Source organism: Parasteatoda tepidariorum, chromosome 10, assembly GCF_043381705.1.
Source record: "Parasteatoda tepidariorum isolate YZ-2023 chromosome 10, CAS_Ptep_4.0, whole genome shotgun sequence".
NCBI lineage: Eukaryota > Metazoa > Arthropoda > Arachnida > Araneae > Theridiidae > Parasteatoda > Parasteatoda tepidariorum.
The window spans coordinates 21,603,728-21,628,638 of NC_092213.1; the positions used below are offsets into that span (position 1 = coordinate 21,603,728).

The 24,911-nt window shown below is 28.5% G+C and overlaps 1 protein-coding gene across 2 annotated transcripts in view; it reads left to right on the plus strand.

Annotated features, from left to right (window-relative positions):
- The window catches only part of LOC107440502 (monocyte to macrophage differentiation factor 2), a 123,118-nt gene that overhangs the window by 87,633 nt on the left and 10,574 nt on the right, over positions 1 to 24,911 (plus strand). The window contains exons 1-4 of one of the 2 annotated variants that reach the window (XM_021145565.3): positions 1,501 to 1,896; positions 13,956 to 14,037; positions 22,291 to 22,448; positions 22,528 to 22,602. In XM_021145565.3, coding sequence (XP_021001224.1) covers positions 1,865 to 1,896; positions 13,956 to 14,037; positions 22,291 to 22,448; positions 22,528 to 22,602 — 347 coding nt within the window. In that variant the 5' untranslated portion in view covers positions 1,501 to 1,864. Of the gene's footprint in view, positions 1 to 1,500; positions 1,897 to 13,955; positions 14,038 to 22,290; positions 22,449 to 22,527; positions 22,603 to 24,911 lie in introns of those variants that run through there. The other variant, XM_071186290.1, reaches the window with a different exon arrangement.

A 24,911-nucleotide genomic window follows, 5' to 3' on the forward strand; every position in this document is an offset into this window, starting at 1 on the left:
CAGATAAAATGCAGTTTTTTATCCGTCTACTGGCTATTACGCACGAGGTAGACTAGAGTGTCGAAGCTGTGGAGAAACGTCGAAGCACACAGTAGAAACTAGAAACGCTTGTTTTCTTTTAGTTCTAAGCAGTTGGCAACGAGTAGCAATTCCATACATTTTGAAATACGGCCTACTTTTTTTCGACTTGTTTGCGATTTTAGTTCGTTTAATTGCAATCAGGGATTCCAGTCCTCCACTAGTACAGTATATTGACCTAAATTATAATAATATGATTTTTTTTCTCCAATTTCAAGTTTGCAATGACATTGGTTGGTAAATACAATTACAAACTATTAAATAGTATGTTCAAAGTTTGCATATACATGTTTAAAAAACATCAGTAATTTTGTAAAAGAACCAGATTTTTCGTTTCAAACATCTATGACTTAGAGAAAAATATCCAATTGTGTCGTTAATATGTTGGATAAGATTTGTTAAACTTATTTCTGTTAAGGAAAATGAAAGTAAATAAGGATAGAGGATTTTCTCTAATGCTAATTTTCAGTATAAATGTAAAATAAAAACTATATAAATATATGTCTATTGAATCAGCGCTGATGTAACTTTAATCCAGACTTTTGGCCTGTTCTTGAAATCTCGACGAAATACTTAAATAGTTCTCTTCGAAATACTTAAATCTTTCTCTATACAAGTGTATAGAGAAATGCTAACATTTAAAAAAAATAAAAAATTTTGCCGTATCATTCAATTATTGGGGTGGGGGAGAATAAATTATTATTTTAATAGTGTATTTTATAAAAAAAAATTATAATAATATTATAATTATATTATTATTATAATAGTGTTCGTCATATAAAAAATTATGGTAGTCAGGTTGCGATTCAAGGTACGGGCAGCAGACTGTAATGTTTAATAAAAATTATTATATTTATAACATTAAAATAATTATAAAATTATAATACTTTAATTATATTATTATTATTGTAGTGCTCGTCTTGTAAACACCTGTAGTAGTCAAATTGCGATTCGAAATACGGACTGCATGCTGTATTTTATAATAAAAATTCTAATTAAAAATTGAATTGTAAATATTATAAAGTTTACGGGAGTGATTTAAAATTTTAAATGTCTATGTTAATGCACTTGAAGTGTATAGTGCAAAGGTCAAAAATCAAACCTCTTACTTATTTATCATATTAATAAATTCTGTCGTTCTTTTTATAAAGTTTTTAATTCTTTACGAAGAGCATAAAAGGTATCAAGATATTAATAACACTGATATTTAAATTAAAATAGTTTAAACTCATTAATTGTTTTATAAGAAATAAACAAGCTATAATGGGAATATTCTATCACACTCCAATAAACTCATCCTAAATTTAGATAAAACTTAAATATGCTTGCATAAATAAAACCCACGCGATATACCTGGAGATTCTGCTTTTAAATTAAACATTATTTCACATAACTCTCGCGAAGAGCTCGCCTCACTATTGGCGCCGAAACAATATGACGTCATTCAGATCCGAATCCTCCTCTCTTTCTTCAAAAGTGAGAAAAATCGATACTGGGCCGCAAGCAAAACATATCCTCTTTCCGTTCCCCGGCGCTTTACGAACATACAGACAACCAAGATGGCCGCCAAATCCCCAACGCCAACGACAGATCCCAGTAATAGCTGATTTTTAAGCCACAGACATGTCGGCTAATTTATTTAGAGTTCACAGCCGCTGAAGAAGCCAAATAGCTGAAGTGAGACAGTGATAAGAGAAGAGCAATGGAGAGTAAAGAGAATATCTTGGCTAGGGATGAAGTTTGAACTCTGCCAAAAAGCCACGTGTTTTTGAAGAGAAATTAAATCATGGACAGTAGTCCGATTCCGGCCAAAAGCAGGTGACTTTATTTTTTTTAACTGTTTTGCGTTATGAAAGATGTGATCTATTAATCTGTTATAGATTTGATAACAGTTAATCGGAATATAGCTTATAGCTCTAATTCTTAAATTGATAGAAAATCGATATTATGAATTTTTTTTAATTTTTGCTTGATATCTACAATCAAAAATGGTTATTTTTATAAAATTATTTGAAAAGCATTGTCATGCTTAATATGTTGCAAAAAACTGAAAAAGCATGCATCCGAACAGACAAATGTTTCAAAGGAAAAAAGCGATATATATCTAAGTTTCGATTTTTATACGTTAGAAAAATTTATAAATTGAACAAATTTTTTACAAATTTAATACAATTAAAATAATTTAAGACTGAGCATATTAATTTTAATTGCATTACTATATTTCATCACTAGCATGCTTTTAAATGTATATCGTGTTTTTGAAATTGTATTAAATAGTTAAAACTATGTATCCAAATATCATTCTACGACTAAAAACGATGCAAATACTTTTATGCACATAAGCGCCGAAATGAGAAATATTTTATTTGTGATTTTAAGATGATATATTCAATAACTTAATGCTATTCAAGTAATTTTATTTTTAATTAATATTTTTTTTAAAATTTCATTAAAATATTTACTATAAATTGAACCGAGAATATAATTTATTTTAAGAGAATAATATCTTGTATCTTAACATCAAACAAAATTTTTAAAAAAACTATTCATCTATTAGAAATCAAAATCAATTATAATCAAAAATACGGTTGAAATATTTTTTAAATGTTTCTTTAAAACTATTGCAGTGAAAGGCTGAATAAGTTAATGCAATTTAAACGATTTCATTGCACTGTAGTTTATTATAAATTGAAAAGAAAATTTCATTCATTTTAAGAGAATGTCTTACACCTAAACATTAAATTTCAATCGAAAAAACTATTTATTAATTAAGAATTGAAATCAACAACAATAAAATAAAATCTGTTAAGGTATTTTAATAAAGAAAATAAAAATAATAAAGTGAAAGGCTCAATAACTTATTGCAATTCAAATTTTTCAACTCTACTTTACAAAAATTATTTGAATTGCACGAAAATAATTCATCAGAAAGAAAATAAATCATTTAAATAAAACGTCAAAGAAATGTCTCAAAAACGTTCCCCTCACTATTAATTTAAAGAGCAGTATTAAATAATAAAAGGATGAAATTAAGTTAGAGCATTGAAATAAGATAACTTAATAAAAAATACTCACTATTCATTTTTTAAATAATAATATAGTTTTTAATAAAATTATTACAAATATATCAAATTGAAATGATGCTGAAAAAGTTTCTTTATGTATTATCTGCTTATTTGATTTAAAGATATTCCTCTTATATATATTTTACTCTGCTTACTTAAAACACTCAACACATGTTAGTTTATTATCACATATATCAACAGAGTTATCAGCACATTATCATTATGTTAGTTATCAACACAGGTTATTATACTAATATTTAAAAAAATGAACGAAATCATTGTTTTGAAAGCATGTTTACTGATGCTTTTTATTAATCAATAGTTAATTCCAATATACAATAAATATATGTATTAATATTTAATACATATTTTTATTAATATATAATAAATGACAAAATTTACTAAATAATGATCCCAAGAAATTAAAGATATTACTTAATTAGAAAGCTTCATTAGCTTCAGAAATATCCAAATGGAAATAAGAAGTTTATATGTTTCCAACTCTGAAAAAGTAGGCGTCCATTGCTTAAAAGCCTTTGATTTTATTTGGTACTATTAAACAAATTCTATTAAAAATGACATCGGCATAGTGTGGGATCATCCCTCATAAAAGTATGTTTTCTTTCACATGTTTACTTTTCTATTACTATATATACAGATAATTATTGTTAGGTAATATCATTTGTTCGTAAGTTTTTGTTAGGTAATATCATTGTCATTAATATCAAAATTCTGGAAAATCCCTTATCGTTTAAAGCTCTCTTTTTAGAAATACAAAAATTACCTAGAGAATTGATAAAAACTTTTTCATACTTTTAAGATGCTCTAACTGAACTTTTTCATTAGTTACAAAATGTGATTCACGACAAAATTAAGAAAAAAGATTTTAAGTTTTTTTGCACGCATGCGCAACATAAAGGAATTACTTTATACATGTTTAGCGATATTTTTAATAAAAAAAAATTCTAGTTTTAAAATCATAACTTTGTAATAAATTAAAAATTGTTCCAAATTTTAGTTTGATTTTATTGAAAATCTTAAGAGTTATAGCTAAGAAACATAATACAAAAAAAATTATATTTTATAAGAATGCCCATATCTGCATTAATATTTAAGCTTGGTGTACGGAACTGTATGAAATTATTACAAACAAGAACCAAAGTAATCGCGATACAAGTTACAAGCTTATTGCTGTATTTTCTGGCATAGGGTGTTCAAAAATGCTTGTTTTCGTTCATAATTTATTACTAGTCTCCTCTGAAAGCTTTAAACTTAATCGATAAGTATAAGAAAACGCATAACTTAAACATCTCTACAGTTATAAAATAATACTCTAAGTATTTCTTGAGATATTTTAAAAAGAATGTCAAAAACTGAAAGTGTATTTTCCATTATTGTAAGGTGTGTATTATCTTTATTGTGTATAATCATCCTATTAATGACATACCTTTTTTTTCACTTTTTTACTCGGAAAAGCTAAATGTAAGTGCGTATTATATTTATTTTTCAAATAACAGCACTCTTTCCGAAAAATTTAGCTACTTCTGGAATAAATAATTAAAACTTATTAATTTTTAACTGTCTTAAGTCAAAATAAATATTTTGAAGTGCATTTTAAGACCTTTATGCAAAGAAAAACAAAAATAAAAACTTTTATTTGAAAAAAAGCTTAATTATATCCTGTCGAACTTGTACAAACTGAATAAAGGTTTTCCTACCAGACATTCCTCTTTCTTTGAATAATATCAGTATAAAAATTTTTGTTACAAAATAATAATAATATTTTATATATATATATATATATATATATATATATGTAACNGAGAGAGAGAGAGAGAGAGAGAGAGAGAGAGAGAGAGAGAGAAACTGAGTTTCATTTCTAAATTTAAGGTTGTTGTTTCCAATTTTTAATTTCTCAGTTTTTACATTACGCACATCTTACTTTTTAATGAAATCAAGCACATTAAAACACCATTTAACTTACAAAATATTTTACAGTAACAAGAGTAAGTTTTTCATAACTTATTTCGATTAATTTCTTATAGAAAATTGCAGAAGTATAATATTATAAAGTATAATTTTTATATGATATATACTTAATATAATATCCAGCGTTTATTAACCCCTTTCCTCTCACTTTCGTCAAAATCCCGCTTCCGTTGGTGAGCTTTCGTGTCCTATTTCTCGTGCTCGTGATATTTCCGGGCTAGAGCATTCAATAGTAATGCACCAAAAAGGTTTAAATACGTCCATATCTTCCATCACGCCGGAATTTCTTTATTTCTTATTTTAAGCTAGATGTCAGCCCTTTCCAAATATATATATTTGTGATATGTATTTCGTACTCTTAACTCAGCTACTTATGCTCTTTGTGACTACATGTGGTTTGCGTTCTGTGATAAAATATTTTTAATTATGCTTACATTATGGATTCAGAGTTATTTGAATACATGGAGTTCACATTTTGAGCTAAAAAAATTTCAAAAATCAAAAATGAATACATTTATAGTACATGCACGTTTTTTATGCAATTTTCCTTAATAGGAAATAGGCATTTTTATAACCATTTTTTGATAGAAGTTGATGGTTAAGAAGTTGAACACTTTTTTAAATATATAGCAACTGATAAAATACAAGTTATTGTACAGTACTATTTCGTACGATGTACAAATTTTAAAAATTAATTTGAAGATACTTATTTCTTAAATGTGAATGCAGAGAATTAAGCTTGAATATGAAAGGTGAGTAAACTTGAAAGAATAAAAAATTTATATCAGTATTCGCCACTCTGAGTTTCTTTTCTATGTTTACTACATTTATTTCTTACGTACTTTTCTACGTTTATTTTTTAATATTTATTTTTTGCTTATGAATGAACATTTTACTTTTACTTTTCTTCAAGAAATGCAATAGCTGTCAGAACGTTTAACAACTGCTCACACAATGTTAAAACAAAATTTAGAATACTGTTTTTTTAGCATAATGATTTCTTTTTACGGAAAATGATTTCTAATATGTCGATTAACTATTAATGATACTGTGTTAACAATAAAATTAAAGTACAGTTTTAACTCACCAAACGCATTTTTTTAAAGATATTCGATTTCTCGATTAACTGCTACCCTCACAATGTATTTAGAATACTAGTTTTTTTTCCGTCATACATTTTTTTTAAAAAAATTCCCGAGCTCTAATATCTTGAATAATTAGTAACGACCCGATGCTAAAAACAGTATATATTTAGAATACTATTTTCATACTCTCCTAATACATTTCTTTTCAAAAAATGCAATTTTTGATACCTCGATTAAGTACTACTCACGCGATGCTTAAAAATAACGGTGTTGGTTAAACTCTAAATTGGGGAAGCCTCTTGGTGACATCTTCTCTGAATGTGGATTTATTTTAAGAATTGCAAACAAGATTAGTTCTTTAGAGATTTATCTGAGAAAACTTGAAGGTCGTAAACTTGAAGCCCTAAAAAACAATCTTGACAGTTTTTTCAGTATAAATATTAAGCTCTTACCTAATGCCTACGCTCTTTTTTTCTTATAGACGTTTATAAAACGACATCATTAGGTCAATGAAATGTTTTTTCGACACAAATTTGCACTTTGCTTTCAAAATTTTGTCAATGGTAGGGAATTTGATGCTTGAAAAATTTCCTCAATTCATATGCTCAAAAAATATTATTTTTTATCAACTTTTGAATATATTTTTGATAAAATTAAACTTATAATTCATAAAATATATCTTTAAGTTGCCCGTTATATTAAGATGTAAAAATTAAATGTATAAAAGTTAGCATAGCTATTTAAACAGTTACAAATTATGGAGCATAGCGACCTATAATACTAAATTATATGTCCTGATATTTAAGTTTATCATAATTAAAAGTTTAAAGATGAAAATTAAAAACTATATTTAAATTGTATTGTTTGCAAAATTGCTTTGTCAAAAGAATTTATTGTTATTGGAAATAAACATATTTAAATATTTTCTGGATAATACTCGTAAGATGTTTTTAATCTTACTAGTTTGATGTTTATATTTTACAATGATAGTAATTTCTGTAATTTTCCTAGTGTTTTACAATCATAGCAATTTCTGGTAAATTTGTTCTCTAATATTTACAAGTTTACTTACAATTAAAATCAATGTGAAATTTCCTATACTTAACATTAAAACAAAACAGCTATTAAATTAAAAATTTCAGACGATTATCAACCAAAAAGTATTAAATCGTTTTGAAATGAAATTCAGAAAATGGTTTAAAAAAATTTATTTAGATAATCGTTTGAACAAACACGAATGCAATACGAATATTAACTAAAATTGAATAAAATGCATCAAGACAATGAATAAATTTTTAAAGCATTGTGAGTTCATAAGTTGTACAAAAATTGGTATTAAATTTTAATACATTTCTAATGGAAAATGTAAGGATAGAATTTTCTTATACTAGAAAATAAATCCTAATAGAAAATGATCTACCGAATTATTTAACAGCGACTCTAAAGTATTCTAACATCTGCAATTAGCAAATTTTTAACATTGCATAAAGAAGACCTACATTAATTCAATTTAAAATCTATAATTAAAAGCTATGTGCTTTACTCGTGAATTAGAAGCAATTCTAAGTATAGTATATTCTTATTGACATAAGACATTAGAGCATGTTGATTTCATTTAAACGTCAGAATATAATTCAATGATAGAAGAAAATGGCTTGTATCAAAATGGGTTATTCTTTGTCAGAAATGTCCTTATGACTAATCTTTTAGAATTCTTTTAGTGCATTTTAAATCAACAAAAAATAGGCAATTATTTGATGGAACTATTTATTACCATAACAAAACAAAAAAACAAATGTCAAAGGTTTGGCACTAATTAACATTATTACTGGACATAAACAGAATTTTATTGTAGCCATAACTATTTATTACTTTTGGGGGTAGATCATTTTTCTATTTTTAGAAAGCAGCATATTTGTTTTATGCCCTTATTGTTATTATTATGATTTAAAATTCGGCTTTTAAAGTCGTTAACTAATTGTTGTGAAGTTATTTTAAGTACAGAATTTCTCTTTTACTCTTATTTCCAATTTTTTAACATTTTAATCATATTTAAATTGTTTTGTTTCCAATATTTGGTGGATGAAATCCATTATCGCAACATTTTTGAGTAGTATAGTAATTTTATTTACATTATTGCGTTGGATTGATTTTAAAACTTTTATCTGAGTTTATTCACCTTTCCAAGTTCATGCATTTTAAATCTTTGCTTAATTTTCTGATATTAGACCTTTTAATCCACGAAAAATCATATCGGTCACAGCCTGCACTATTTTAACTTCGCGAATTTTAATATATATATATATATATATNGAAATCTCACACCAAAAATTCATATATATATATATATATATATGAATGATTGGTGTGAGATTTCATTTGCTCAAAATGACGAAAATTTAAAAATTAAATCATTTTGGGGTTTTTTTCCAAGTACTTTTAAATAATAATTTAGAATATTATAAATAATATGTCAGTAGCATTGTCGGGGGGTTAGAATTAAACCGAGATAAAACTATTTCCCTTTTTTAATTTATTGCGATGTATTTCAAATCTAAATTTTTATTAGAAACTTATTTCCAATCTAGCAATAAATATATTAAAGAAGAAATGTAATTTAATTCCACGGAATCTCAGTTAGGTAATAATTAAATTCCCTTCAGACAGAAAAAAAAATAAGAGAGATACAAAATATTCAAACTAAATACTAGCTGAAACGGTCGTTGAAGCACTTAAAAATGCTGTATACGTTTGTATGAATATATCGGGTTAAAATAAAAAGTTTTAAAATTACCCCAACGTTTTACAGCATTTTTCTTTTCCAAAAGAAACATAATAATGTCACTGAGACCCATGTTTTTGCCGGTGGAATAAATCGTATATTTTGCTTAGAAAATGTTCAACATTTAAAAGCAATATAAATCAAGTAAAATAAAATTAAAACGTTTTTTACCTTTTGCAAAAATTATGCACTTTAACAAATGAATGATACAGTAAAGCAGCGTTAATGTATAAAGGGTGTCCCCGTAATTTCAGCAATCAATAAATATTTTCATAATCTTTTATCAAAAATGTCGTCCATAAAGTATGCATATCAGGGTTGGGTGAGGCACATAATATTTAAACTAGAAATAAATAAAAGTGCTATCAAAATCTGTTGTGTTTCTAATAACGAAGGTCGGATAAAAAACTTAATTAGTTCGATTGCCAGATGAAACTTGAAGACGTTCTTAATCTTTCAACTCCATTGGGTTATCTCAGGCAATCAAATAGGTTTTGATACTTTCACTTTTGAATTTTTTAAGCAGTAATTTGATAGATTTTGATAGTATTCGTTTTTTTTCGCTCTCAAAGATTATGTTGCAATCCATAATGAATTTTCATTTCTAATTTCCTTTTTAACAAAAATTCTAAAATTATATATTAAGATCAAGAACAATCTGAATTTCTTTATATTTTGTGCACATATCAAAAACTGTATGAACAAAATATTAAAACATTTCAAAATGTTAGTTAATATTTATATATAATAATATTAATCAATAAAGTATACAATAAAATATAATAATGCTTATAACAATAATATATAATAATGAATATAGTAATAATATAACAAAACGTATAACTTAATATACAGACATAAACATGCATTAAGATGAATGAAAGGATGTAGGAAGTTATAATTATCTGAGATAATGTACACATTAAAGAAACACATTTGTTTCAATTAGAGAAAAAATATCATTTAATATTCATTCTGAAACACTGTAATACAGAAACAGAAATTCAGGACACGCGTCTTTTTCGACAATCACTCATTCCTAAAATAGAAAAATCTATATATTTTACTTACTTTTTCTGTCCAAAAAAACTCCTTTTTATTGGTATTCTACTCAAGTATTTTTTTAACATATATTTCTTAATGGTATCCGAACTTATCTTTCTGTAGTAAACGTAAAGTAATCTTTAACTAAAGTGGTTGCAATATGTTTTATAAATGTACAATTGAAAAATGATAGATTAGGTTCTTGTTTTATTATAAATTTAGTTTCAGTTGAGTAGATTTGTTTTATAGGTATTTTTAAGTATTTCCTCTGGTAGGGTATACTAGTACCTGGTAATATAATACGTGGTCCTGTTGGAATATTATGGCTCAATATTAAAAGGAGATATAGGGCCATGTTGTAACACAGAATATTAGGCGGCTTCAGATAAAAAGACATTTTATTAAGTGATATTGAGTATAGAAAACAGTATTCGTTGGCTAGAAACTATGATGGTTTCCCCATAGCAGGAATTGATTGGATTTGGCCTAGATTTATCTAGCGATGAAAATATGAAAAAAGACACGCATTTTTGACTGTCCCGAGATTTTAAAGGGAGGTTCTGAGAGGTAATGCTTGCAAGGATCTTCTTATCTTAATGAAACGTCATTCAATTGATAAAATTTAGAGATTTTGATTCGCTAAAAGGATATCGCCACTCTGACGGTGGGAAATTTTTGGGACTATCTTAATGCGTACTTCATCTACGAATTATTGTCCATTAACTTCAGAAAATAATCTTCTATCTGGCCTTATCAGGTTCATCTTGACTTTTTATGGCCCTTTGTGAGAGACCGACTTCTACATCTTAAACTTGATAAGAAACATATGTTTTAAGCTTATCAGTTAATATAGAAAGACTCTCATGAGAAATTCTATATTACATATATATATTACCTATAGGGCCACATTGTGGGCCCCCTATTAGGCCTATAACTTATTGAGTAGATAATTAATAATTACTGAGTATAATTGAGTCGATTTGTTCAACTGAAATAACTTTAAAATATTATATAACAGTAAATTGGTAAAATTTTAAATTTCAATTATCAAATCCTGACGTCATGTTCAATTTTCAAGGCCTGTCGTTAATTTGTTGCTGCACCTATTTTAACTACTTCCAATAGCTTTAATATGAAGGGCTTCATATGAAAATATGAATCTCTTTTTGAAAATATGAAGCCCTTTGAAAATATGAAGGGCTTTTATATGAATTGCTGCATGATGAAACGCCACATTTTCAAGTTGTTCAGGAGTAAGGTTGTATCAAAATGTGGAAAACCTTGTGGGGTTGACTGGCAAAAAAAAATGATATATTTAAAAAGGTTAATACTTTTTTTTATTAAAACTCTATAGTGCCTCTAATAATTTGGTCTAATTATTATAATATAATACCTGATATAATAAATATTCTATAATATATCGTCTAATTTATCCAACTGTCTAATTTATATAATATATCGTCTAATTTCACCAATTTATACACGAACGTAAACAAGTACAAACCAGTTTCAGTTGAGTAAAAACAATAAAGCTGTACAAAATCATCTGATAATTTAGATTTCACATAGAATCTTACATAGTGCGCCTAATAATTTGACCAGGGACTGTAGTTTATTTGCAATGCAATGAAAGCCATTGCTTTCTAGCTTTCATGTGAATTTCCGCATTTTATGCCATATCAAAATTGTCCTATCGGGAATTTTATGTCATATCAAAAATATGTATCTTAAATTGTGCACTAATGAAGCTTACTATAACCAATTTTTATAATATAATTAAATTTCAATGGTACCTACGGAATTATTGTTGATAGTTGACGAAATATTTTAACTCTAAATATTTAAAAAACGAATTTTCGTCCAAGGAAAAGGGTGTAATAATGAGTTATGAATGTTACTTTTTCATACAATGCTTTATAAATGCAAAATAATTTTATTCGCTCATTTTTTTAACTTTGTTTATTTTAAATTTAAAACATATTTTAGATTTTTTTTAGATTTTCATATTTAGAAGGCCTTTTAAAGAAATTGTGATCTCAGCGAAACTTCTGGTTTCATTCCTTAAAAGAAATCAGATAGAAAACAAAATACTGATTTCACGGATTATTTCGAATTACACTTAACATTAAAAAGGCAAAAATTACAATCAACTTTTTAAAGAATAGCAACTGTAAAATATTTTGTTAGAGAAATGTTGTTTATAGGAAAAAGTAGTCGAAATCAAATAAAAATGTATTAACTTTATTTTAATTGCATTAATCTGTATTATAAGAGAATGGAAATCAAGCAAATATTTAGTTCTAATTATACAATAAAAAAATTACCCATGGAAAGTAATTAAAAAACAAGTTTACTTGAAAATTTACTTTTGTTTAGGCAGCAGGGATACTTGTCGTCCTTTTTTCACTTATTCTCGCTTTTTTTTTTTTTAAGAAATAATTCTTTATAAGAACAAAGAGAATTTATTATTCGAATAAATAGGGTAATAAATCAACAGTGACCAAAATTTGAGAAACAGTAATTTAACAGGAACAAAAAACAGGAATTAAATTTTTTTTTAATTCAGATAAAACAAAATTTTATCCATAACGAAATTCCCATTTACTTAAATAATAAAAATTTTGCTAATAGATATCAACTTTACTGTCGATTTAATAACTTAATAAATAAAAATGAAGCGCATTAGTATTTATCAGGGTGCGTAGCGTTTTTAAAAAGTGCTTAAAGGTGCTTATTTTTTATTTTCGTTTTTTAAAAGCCCTTGAAGGTGCTTTTTTTTAGTCGAGGTTAGTAAAAAATGCTTAATTTTCTATCTTTTAAAAAGAGATTTTGCCGTGTCGATTGTCATTCTAAATTACAAGAAAAATGCAAGATTTTCGCAATTTTTTCAGCAATATTTATCAGAAACTAGTTATTTTATCAAGATTGTGTAAAGTTTTCGAATTTTATTAATATTATGTTTATAAATTGAGAACTTTAAACGATATGAAAAAAAAAATTTATTGCGGCACAGATCTTAATTATGCTTTTTTTTTTGGAAAGTGATTAAAAATATTTTTTGAGTGCTTGAAAAGTACTTAAAAGGTGCTTCGTTTTTGTTGAAAAATCTCGCTGCGCACCCTGTTTATTATTATTTCGCATTTAAGTGTTTTTCATCCAACAGCTTTATTGAAAAATATACACCTGGCTTAGTAATTTTCTGAAAATATATCTCTAAATTCAGCTGTATCAAGCAAATTTTTGAGCATATAAGCACACAGATTGTGACCATGGTTGATATATGATTTTCAATGGGCTAGATTCCTGAAAGCGCCGATCCATTTCGCGGCTATTTTGACGGCAATATTAAAAAAATTCCAAATTAAAATTAAAATTCGGAAAGTATTTGACCTACTTTTAAAGTTTATATTTTGCAGAGATATTTTAGAATTCCAACTGAAGATTTTTTACGAAATCTGTAGATTAATAAAGATTGTTTTTCCATGCGGTCCTAAACTTAGTATCTGAGCTTGTTGTAATTAAGTACCTAGAGACATTCTAAAAAGTGTAAAGACATGATATAGTCAGCCAGTATCATGTAAAAGATTTGATTTTTTTGCACAGGTTGTTAAATAAAATGACTTTTAAGGAGAAAACGTGATCTGCGAACAACTTCCTTCTACTGCTATAGTTCTTAAAGCTTTTATGCAGCTGACATGTTTGAAACTTATTCGCCACCTTCCAGTTCCTTATTAATTCGAATTCATTGTCATTTCCTTAGGTAGTTTATTTTTGAATATTAAAGAAAGAAAACGTAATTTTTTTGCTCAGCGTTTATTTTGAATAACTCATTATTGCAAGCTCAAAAAATTAAAAATTAATAAATCGTTTCTTTTACTATAAAATGGGATCAAATTATTCTTTATTTTTCAGGTTCATGAACGCCCGGGCTTCCGGAAACAAAGCATACATTCCTACAGACCTGGAACACATCGCAAATGTTTTAACACACGCAGTAAGTAAAATAAATTGGATATTTTTTCATTTTCATAGAAATCCTTTTAAAAATATCGTAGATTAACATTCAATTCTAGTTTATAGTAGATTCATCAATAGCTCGACAGCCGAAGGTGGGCCTTGGCTTTCTCAAAAAGTTTTTTCCAGGCTAACCTAAATTAAAATTAGTTAATAAAGCAATAGATTTTAAAAAACAACTTCAATTGCTCCTCATTTTTTTATTATTAATATTATTCAAAGCAAAATACAAAAACATATTCGTAGAGTCGTAGTTTTCAATACATTGATTTGGACAGAACGCTTGCCTCCACATTAGGTGGCCAGCGTTCGAATTTCAGCGATGGCTGGTCAATACGAATTCCGCACCCGGCTCAAAATAACGCTTCCGCCCTACTCTTAATTGTTTGAAAATGTATTTTTTATTTATCGATTCCAATATTTATTCTAGATATATTTTAGGGTACTTGAATAGTGTTTATTTTTGCACCCTTGTTTGCTTAAAATTATTAAATAATTTGCTTGAAAAATTGTTTTCATACTATATGATTTAATGCATTTATAGTATAATAATAAACGGGGCTTCCAACGTATATCCTTATCCTTGATACCGCTATCAACAAATTAGTGGAACAAGCTTAAATAATAATAGTTCAATTGTTTCTCGTTTTAGCTTTCAAGTGATAATATGTTTCGTTCAAACAGATTTAAATTCTGGAAATAATGAAATTATTGAGAAGGTTACTTGGAGCAATATCATTCTTATCCTCTTATGACGAAATATAGGAAACATTTATATTTATAGTTTCTGTAAAAAGTACGTTAACCCTCTAGCTGCGTTTTTTTTTTAAAATTGTAAATAGGTGTAATTTTTTTATCAAAAATTACGTATTTTTTATTACATATTTCAAATCAAATGAGGATTCTAAAAGTAGCACGGCTTTGAAATCTTTTTCCAAATTTCAATTTTTAGTATTTGCTGTTTAACAAAGTAAGGCACTTTCCTAATAGCAAATTATACTATAATAATATCTTGTGAATTGTGCTTAAGTTGAAAAATACTTTTAAAACAAGTTAATTTTTTTTAAAAAGGGCAGCTTTCTTAAAGTAAAAAAACAAAAGCAACCAGCTGTGGTTTTTGGACTAATACAGTTGCACTCATATGTATTGACTTTCCACAAATCTAACAAATAAGAAACAATAACTTAATTAAATAATTTATTTGTTCGTTCTTAGAGAAAAAGCACTAATACGATCAACCTAACGTTTTGCGCAGAGTAGTTTTACTACAGAAAATGTTCTTAAATTCTTATCAGCTAATTGGCATCAGCTAACATTGTTCAGAGACTAAAAAAAAATCTTGACAATTATTTAAAACGAGAGTTACTTTAAAGAAAAACTTTAAGTACCAATAAAAATTAAACAAAATAGATTAGTTTATTTTCGGAAAAAATCTAAGTGGCAGTATAAAGAGAGAGAAGGGAATATAATGAAATAATTGGTTGCATAGTTCTGCGAATTCCACGTGGACAGGTAATTAAAAATTTAATGTTGAAATTAATTTTTAGGACTATATACCAGATACGGAGATATTTTACGACGCTCAAAAATTTTGGCTACATATTCGACAGCTATTAATGTTCGGCATCTTTATAATCATTGTAGTGACTTATAAAACATCAACAATATTGCAGATAATCGTCGTTGATGTCACAAGAGTTGGGTTCAGAATGATATAAAAATACCTTTTACATAACTAGAATCTTCAGTTATATTTTAATTGTTTAGATATTAAAATATATAGAGAATAATTGATAAATTTATTATTCCTAATAAATGCATACTTATGCACATTACTGAAATTGAATCAATTGTGGAATGCATCAATTAAAAACTTAAATTAAAAAAAGCAGATGCATGACTACATTCAATCAAAAATATATTTTTATGAAACTTGACATTTATTAAATGTGATATTTTATACATATCTCATTACTAAATTAAGTACAACTTAGTAGACGACATAGAAAGAAATATCGCATTTTATAATTAAAAAGAAAAGAATACGATATAAAATAAAAACAACGAAAAATCATGAATAAAATTTACGGTAGGCTAGTGTAAGTCAAATTCCTTGAAGTTTACCAAATTTAGGCATTAATCGCTCCATTTAAATATTTTTTTTAAAACAATTACGTTACCAAATTATTTTTTTAAAAATAATTACTTTTATTTTTTTTAACTTCTTCTTGATAAAAACAATTGAAACTTCAGATTATACTAAAGAAAAATTCGTAGAAAAAAAATTTAGGGCTGATAATTCTTAATTTTTTCCATCCAGTATTAAATTAAATAATTATAATTAAAAATTATTTTTTTGCATGAAATTATCTTTGGGTAAACGATTTTCATGAATAGGTGAAATTTTTTTTTTTAAATTACGCTATTATTATGAAATTAACATTGAAAATGCCAAACTCTCAATTGCTCTCCGGACTAAACTATTAGAACCACAATTTCCAGATTGCGGCTACCCTCCCCCCCCCCGCCGTATTTCGAGGATCAGAAATCTGAAAATTATTCAGAGTAAGTGCCTTTTTGAGTCTGATTTTGTAACTTAATTAATTAGTTAGCAAAAATTAATTAACGTATTTGAATTCACCACCAGAAACCATTATGATCGACATTTAGTACGTGAAAATCCGATAATTAGAACGAAATTTATTCAGGGTGATATCTTTTTTATTTTGCGCACTAGTAGTTTTAAAACAGTGTCTAACTTTAACCAATTCTGATTACAAATTTCTACCAATTTTTATGCATAAAATTGATTATTATCACATAAAATAGTACCAATTTCAGCTTTAACGGAAAAATACAGGAGGCACAACTCAGATATTTATTTTTGGCTCTGTTACTTTTTCGTACAAATCATTCATTTCAGTGACATGTATTTTTTTTTCAGTTGAATAAGATAGGCAATACTCAATAAATATCTGACTCCAATTATCTATATTTAACTGACTATTTGAAATCCTGGCAGTTTTTGCGTTCGTTTACTTTTATACGTCAAGATGTCAAAAAAAGACCACTTTTTCGAACTAGGAATACACTAAAGATAGAAATAATGTTAATTATAGACCATTTAAAAGCTTCTTTCAGCCAGAAAAAATATCCAGACTAAATACTTTTAAGGAAAGTTTAATCATGAATCAAAATATCACTCGTCTCTTGCGTTTTATTCAAACAGAAAAATCATTGGAAAAGTTCCAAATTCGCCTTTTCTTCATCATTTAAAACTTCTTCCTAAGCACGCCACTACTTCCATTTCCTTCAAAGGAAAAGCCCGGAAGCTGATTCTTTGTTCACGGCTTTACTTACATCTAAAAAATCAGAATTAATATCTTCTCAGCATGACATAAAGAACGAAATATTGATGTCATGTAATAATCGTGTAGGAGAAAATTACCTGGACTTATCCGTCCTATATTTATTCTTTTATGGCAGGTCTCGAGAACATTTTCTTCATGGAATTTAAAAATAGGAGTTTTAGTTTTTACAGCCCCCACTCCCCCAATCATATAAGAAAATATTTACTTAAGATGTTATAAGTATGCGGTACACGTTTTAGCAACTGTTGACTTTAAAGATATCCGACTAGGTAAAACTCAGCACAAATTTCAAATTTTTTTTAATGCTATTATTCATATTTTTATTTTATAATTTTCGCTGAACAGCCGATCCAATTTTGAGTTTACGACTACCAATGTTCAACTCCGTAGCCTTGTAATTGTGAACCCAATCCAGAAGACAAGAGAACTCCTGGATCAAGCAATGGGAGAAATTTGCCTTCGTGAAGGACTATTTGAAGGAACTAACCCGCATTTGCCTTACATACTGAGGAAATCTATTAACACCTCTCACGGTTAGCCAGACGGCAAGCAGATTCAAACCCCTAATCTGACCATCACTGAGGATATTTCCGTAAACGGAACTGAAATTTTATTTTGTTTAGCTTTGAGTATTTGAACCATTATTTATATACATAAATTATATTTTTAAGACAAATAAAAAAAAATTTAATTTATTTTCGAATTATTAATTTTTGTTGTCGGAATATTCTTACATTTCAGAATATTCCTGCATTTTAAATGCATTTTCTGAAGAATATTGATTTTGAGAAAATTTCTCTAAGCCAATACACATTACAAAAAAGAAGTTTATTATAGAATTCTTTGAAATTTTGAACGTAAATTTTCTATAAAGTTAACGATGTTTTGAACTGAAAGCTAAGGTGTAAGTTTGAATTTGTTATTTTTATCAAGCATTAAGTAAGAATATTTAGAATTTTTCTTTCAATTTCGATCAAAAACGATGTATTTTGTTCTATTTCATTGTTGTTGTTTTTTTAGTTCCATACACAGATAATCAGATTATTGATTTTGAAAAAAATTTATTTTGAAATTTATGCATTACAATTTGTTGTTAACTATTAGAATGACATGAAAAATTTAATAGTTTTTAAGTTCAAATTCGTCCTTATTTTTAAAAGTTTACTTTACTTTAAATTTGTAATTTTAGGATCCCGTTCTTAAACATAAAATTAAAATGTTAATTGGGCCATTTTTTAAAATAAAAATAATAATTATAATAAGCTGTGACGGACCCAGTCAGATACCTCTGAAGAATTTCTACATTACTATTATTATTTTATCCTAATGAAACACAATTTTATCATAATTTATCATAATGGAACAATTTTACCTAAGTAGAGAAAGTAAAAAGGTTGGAAATGAAAAAATATTGATTTATTATAGCTGCAATACATAATTAATTTCTAAACTACTTTTTAAGTTACGACATAGTATTTACTTCAGATTTAAGGTATAATTTTCAAAAAAGTTGTACTGTAGTAATGAAGCATTTTTCTCACATAACAAAGTTGAATTTAATCTATTAACATTTGCATTAAGCAGAAATCAATTATATAACAGGTGGGCTAAAAAGTTCGTAGACTAACATAGAAAAAAAAATTTTCTTGATAAAATTTCATTTTATTATTCAATATAGTTCCCTTCGAGGGCAATACAACGATTATAGCGGTCATATAATTTTTCGATACCATTTTTGTAGTACGATTTGTCTTTAGCCTCAAAATAGGGCTTAGTTTCGGTGACTACTTCTTCATCGGCGCTAAATTTCTTTCCAGCGAGCATTCTCTTGAGTTCTGAGAACAGGAAAAAGTCGCTGGGGACCAGATCTGGAGAATACCGTGGGTGCGGAAGCAACTCGAAGACCAATTTATATAATTTTGCCCTCGCTTTCATTGACTTGTGACATGGTGTATTGTCTTGATGAAACAGCACTCTCTTCTTCTTCAAATGGGGCCGTTTTTCTGCGATTTCGTAGTTCAAACGCTCCAATAACGCTATATAATAGTCAATGTTGATGGTTGTTCTTTTTTCAAGATAGTCAATGAATATTAAACCATGAGCATTCTAAAATACTGACGCCATAACTTTGCCTGCTGACTTTTGCATCTTTCCAAGCTTTGGAGTAGGTTCATCTCGTGCAGTTCACTCGCTGACGGTCGATTGGATTCCGTTGTGAAATTATGGAGCCATGCTTCACCCATTGTCATATATCGCCACATAAATTCAGATTTATTACGATTAAACAGCTTCAAACACAGCTCAGAATCATCGATTCGTTGTTGTTTTTGGTCAATTGTGAGCTCGTGCGGCACCCACTTTACCTAGAGCTTTTTCATACCCAAATATTCATTCACGATATGTCTAACACTTTCCTTTGATATCTTTAGAGTCTCAGATATTTTGATCAACTTCACTTTACGGTAATCTAAAATTATTTTACGGACTTTTTTGATACTTTCGTCGCTAACAGCCTCTTTGAGGCGTCCACGGTGCGCATCTTCGTCAGTGTTCATTTCGATTCGTTTAAACTTAGCAAACCACTTCTTAACGGTTGATTTTCCTGGTACAGAGTTCGAATAAAGTTTCTCAAGCCAAGCCTTGGCTTCAAGAGCATTTTTTTCGCTAGAAAGCAATGCTTTATAAACACGCGAAATTCCTTTTTATCCATTGTTTTTAAACTAACAAAAGTTGCTTTACTAGAAATACTATATCTCACAAACTGTTAGTCCGACAGCTGTCAAATTTATACACGTGCCTTTCGAAGGTTAAAACTAACTAAAAATCATATGTTTTTAATAATAGTAGCCCCATCTATGTGTCAGTCTACGAACTTTTCAGCCCAATTGTTACGAACTTATTTACCTAACGATAGGAGAAAGGTAAAAACATTAGCACATCATCGATTTCTAAACTTTTTGAGTTACATCGTACGGTAGATATTAAATGATGATTTATCTCTTTATTGATTAGTGTACATTATTTCTGTAAGAAATATTATGAAATAGTGAAAGTGATTCCTACACTGTTAGAAATTTCTCGGTAAAAATAGTCAAATAACAATTCATTTAATTGTTAGTTTACCATAATCAAACAAAACAGTCAAATAACGATAAATAAGATGGTAATTAAACTGTTAACTATGATAAAAAATAATTATTAACTATTTTGACCAAATACGGTTAAGCAACCAGAATTTTATGAACCCCTTAATGAAGCCGCTTAGTTTATTGCAACTGCGTACATCTTAAAACCGAGAGGGATAATCTGTCAATCTCATGACCGACAGAACTTGGGTTCGAGTCCCAGGGTTGACAACACAATATTTCCCCCATTCCATTCAACAAATGAAGAATTTCCAGTGTCCTGCATTCCTTAATTTGTGCCCTACACTCTACAATGCCTATTATCTAATGAAATGCCTAGCAGGAAAAAAAAAGCCAGTTAAATACCTTTTTTGCGATTTTTTTTTAAAAAAAATGCCAATTCTAAATGGTTTAGAAACCATATAGTTTTGCATTCATGGTTTTATAACTATACTAGCTCGAAACGGTTTCAAAACCGTAAAGGTAGAAAATTTTCTTTACCGTAAACTTTACGGTTAATTGGATGGACAGACTGCTGCCGGGGATTTTACCATAATTTTAGAATGAAAATTCTTACAGTGCATGCGAGCAACTGGAAAAAAATTAGTTATTAAGTCCAGTTGCAATCTTCTAACGGTGGGAGAAATATAAAAACATTAGCAATATGCAATTGATTTCCAAACTTTTAAATTATTTTACGGTAGAATTTTTGTATACTTCCAGGAAAAATTGTATAGTACATATTTTTATAATTTATAACCATCGTTGAACAGCGGACCCAATTTTTGGGTTTATGGCTGCTAATGTTCAACTGCGTATCCTTGTAATTTTGAATCCGATCCAGAAGACGAGGAAAGTCCTGGATCAAGTATTAGGAGAAACTTGCCTTCGTGGAGGAATTTTTTTTCTTTTTTTTATGGAACTAACCCGAATTTGCGCTACATGGAGAGGAAGACCACGAGAACCTTCCACGGTAAGCCTGGCATCAAGGGGACTCTAACCCATGATCCGACTAAACACTGTGGTCGGTGCAAGCCGGATGCGGAATTCGTATCGATCAGCCAGCCATCGTTGGGATTCGAACCCGGTTCAGCTCAATGGAAGACGAACGCTCCATCATCTGAGCCGTCCCGCAGTGACGTTAAGACACGGTTCCCAACAGATTACCGAAGTCAAGCATCACTGGCTGCTGTCAGTGTGCGGGTGGGTGACCACTTGGATCAGTCTTCGTAGGGACCGAGGATATGCGGTATTGGTCCTCGTTAAACTGTTCTACCGTAAAGTGCTCGACTTCGCGTGCAGATCGTCGAGCTACCGAAGCGGGGGTGCCATCCCCTCTGCAGAGGAAATAAATTGTGATGGCATGTCATCGGATCATTCTCAGAGTTGTTTTCCGTCGCCAATAGCCCAATGTGCAGCTCTAATACGACGTAAATGAACTACAACTACTACCATCACCTGAGCCCTCGCTGCTCTGGTAATGATTAATTTTTTTAATCGATTCGTGTATTTCATTTCAATAAGAAAAATTATAATATCGTGAATATGATTCCATACCGTGATCGTATCATATACAGCGGCCTTTAAAATGTATCATCATAAAAATAAATATAAAATGTTAGTAAACTTTTAAAATAATTATTTTTTATTACCCTGTACTACTAATAATACACTCAAAAAAAAAAAAAAAACAATTGGATGCTATTTTCAATATTTAACTGTTCCATAAAATTCCAGCTTTCAGTCATTCCAAGTGTGATGGGCCTTTTCCTTCTACTTAAACAATCCAATGACAGATATCAATTTATCTCTGGTTTTGTCTATGGCGGCGCTCTGGTAGCTCTATTCCTCGTCTCAACTATCTTCCATTGTGTCTTCTACATTAGAAAATTCAGGTAGATAAATAAAGCTTACATTATTTTTGAAATGAATTGCCACTCTTTGTCTTTATTACTTTTTCTCTTTTCCCCTCAGGACTTTGAAAGAAATTTTTCACCTATGTGACCGTGCCATTATTTATGTCTTCATTGCCGCATCCTACACTCCATGGTATGTATAATTTTTCATATAAGTTTTGTACAAAAAAAGGAAAATCCGTCTCACAGTATCTGGTTAAAATTTTTACCAAGCGCTGCAATTTATTCTAACTGATTATACGATGCATGCAATTATCAGCTATCTTTTTTCTTTCGTTCTTTTTTTTTATACAGAGTTAGTACGTATAAGAGTTCAAAAGCTTTTCGAAATTTGCCGAAATTTCGAATATGAAGAATTTAATATTTAATGAGACTTAACACTTGGAAAAGAAACATATTTTATGCGAATAATCTTCCTCTTAGCGTTGAAATTTATTTCACTTGAAATCTTATTTTCAAAAGATATACCTGAAACAACCTTCGGATGCATACATGAAACATTTTTATCAATTGTTTGTATTCTTGAATTTTTGTGTGCCTTATAAAAATAAATATATATACTGAAAGATGCAGAGAAAATTTTTGGACTCAAACTATAGAGAAAATAAAGCTAATGAAAAGAGAAGAAGAAAAATTATTAAAATAAAATATTTTTCTAAAAAAATATTAAAAATCAGGAAAACAAAATTGTAAAAAGATATATATATAAATGGGGCCGTTTTNATATATATATATATATATATATATATATATATATATATATATATATATATATATATATATATATATATATATATATATATATATATATATAGACACATATATATATATATATATATATATATATATATATATATATATATAGCTGCCAACACGGATAGGGAAAAATCCAGTAGATTTCACGAAATAATATGAATCTCATGATAATTATTGCAGAATGTACTAAATATTTTACTCATAGGGGAATTTCTCTAGTTATCAAAATAGAAAAACTGCAATATTTTCAAGTTATAATGGACATTAAATGAACTTGAAATGTTATGTATTATGTTTACTCATAATTTTGAATATTAATAGGCATTTAATTCAAAGACAGCTGAAATATTTTTTTTTATTGATTTGAGAAAGGAGTTCTGAATAAAAGTGAACTGAACATTTTAGAACAAAAAACAGTTTTAAACTAATTTTTATAAATGAGGCTAGCTTTATTACATATAATACTTATTTTAATATTCAAGCAAGCAATAATCTGGTCAAAAATTCTATTTCCATAGAAATTTTTCAGAAAACTTACTCAATTTTGACGATTGCTGAAAGAGATTGACAACCTGACGTTACAGTTAGAGTGCACTAAAGTCGATGCTATCAATGATTTAATTTTAGAGTTTAAAGTTAAACATCTGATACAAACGAAATTCTCATTTTCTTAAAGTTGTTGTTGTTAATTTACGTCGCACTAGAGCTGCACAATGGGCTATTGGCGCCGGTCTGGGAAACATCCCTGAGGAAGATCCGAAGACATGCCATCACAATTTTGATCATCTGCAGATGGGATGGCACCCCCGCTTCGGTAGCCCGACGACCTGCACGCGAAGTCGAGCACTTTACAGTAGAACAGTTTAACGAGGCACCCTCGGTCCACACACCCTCGGTCCCCACGCAGACTGATCCAAATGGTCACCCACTCGCACACTGACCGTAGCCAGTGATGCTTGACTTCGGTGCTCTGCTGGGAACCGTGTCGTAACGATCAGTCCACTGCGGGACTAGTTTTTTTTAAAATAAACTAATTTTAATTAATTTTAATTGTAATTAAAAGTAAACTAATTTTAATGATATAAAATTAAATGCAAACTTAAACAAAAAACACAATTGTTTATTCATTTAAAATAGTTACATCATTCATAATTGGTTTAAATTCTTTGCGCAAGAGCCACAAAAGACTATACCACGCTCAACATTTGGTCAAAATTATAAATCTGTTTTAAAAGCTTTGGAAGTATTCAATCTCTTTAAGATATTCAACAAGGTTCCTATGTGGATTGTCTCCAATTAAAGTCGATAATTCAGGATATTCAGTTAAAATATCGTCGTCTTTTAGTTTTAAAATTAGAACACTGGATTAAGATATGGGGTGAAAGAGAGGTGGAAAAGCTGGTAGTAAAACCATTTCAGTTTTCACTTATTTTCGGGTAAATCTATTCTCTTTTTTAAACTGCCCAACAATAACTACTTTATTACAAGAAAGAAGCAGTTTTACGTATCTCTGCTATAATTGTAGATAAAATCCCTGTAGTTTCAGAAATGTAATGTTTCTCAAAAAAAATGCTAGAATGAGATGCCTTTCTTATCAGTTTTTGCTCATTTCCGCCTTGGTATAGATAAGCTTTCAACCCTGGGTTAAGATGCGTTTCATAGTTAATGGTTTTCTGCAACTGGGGA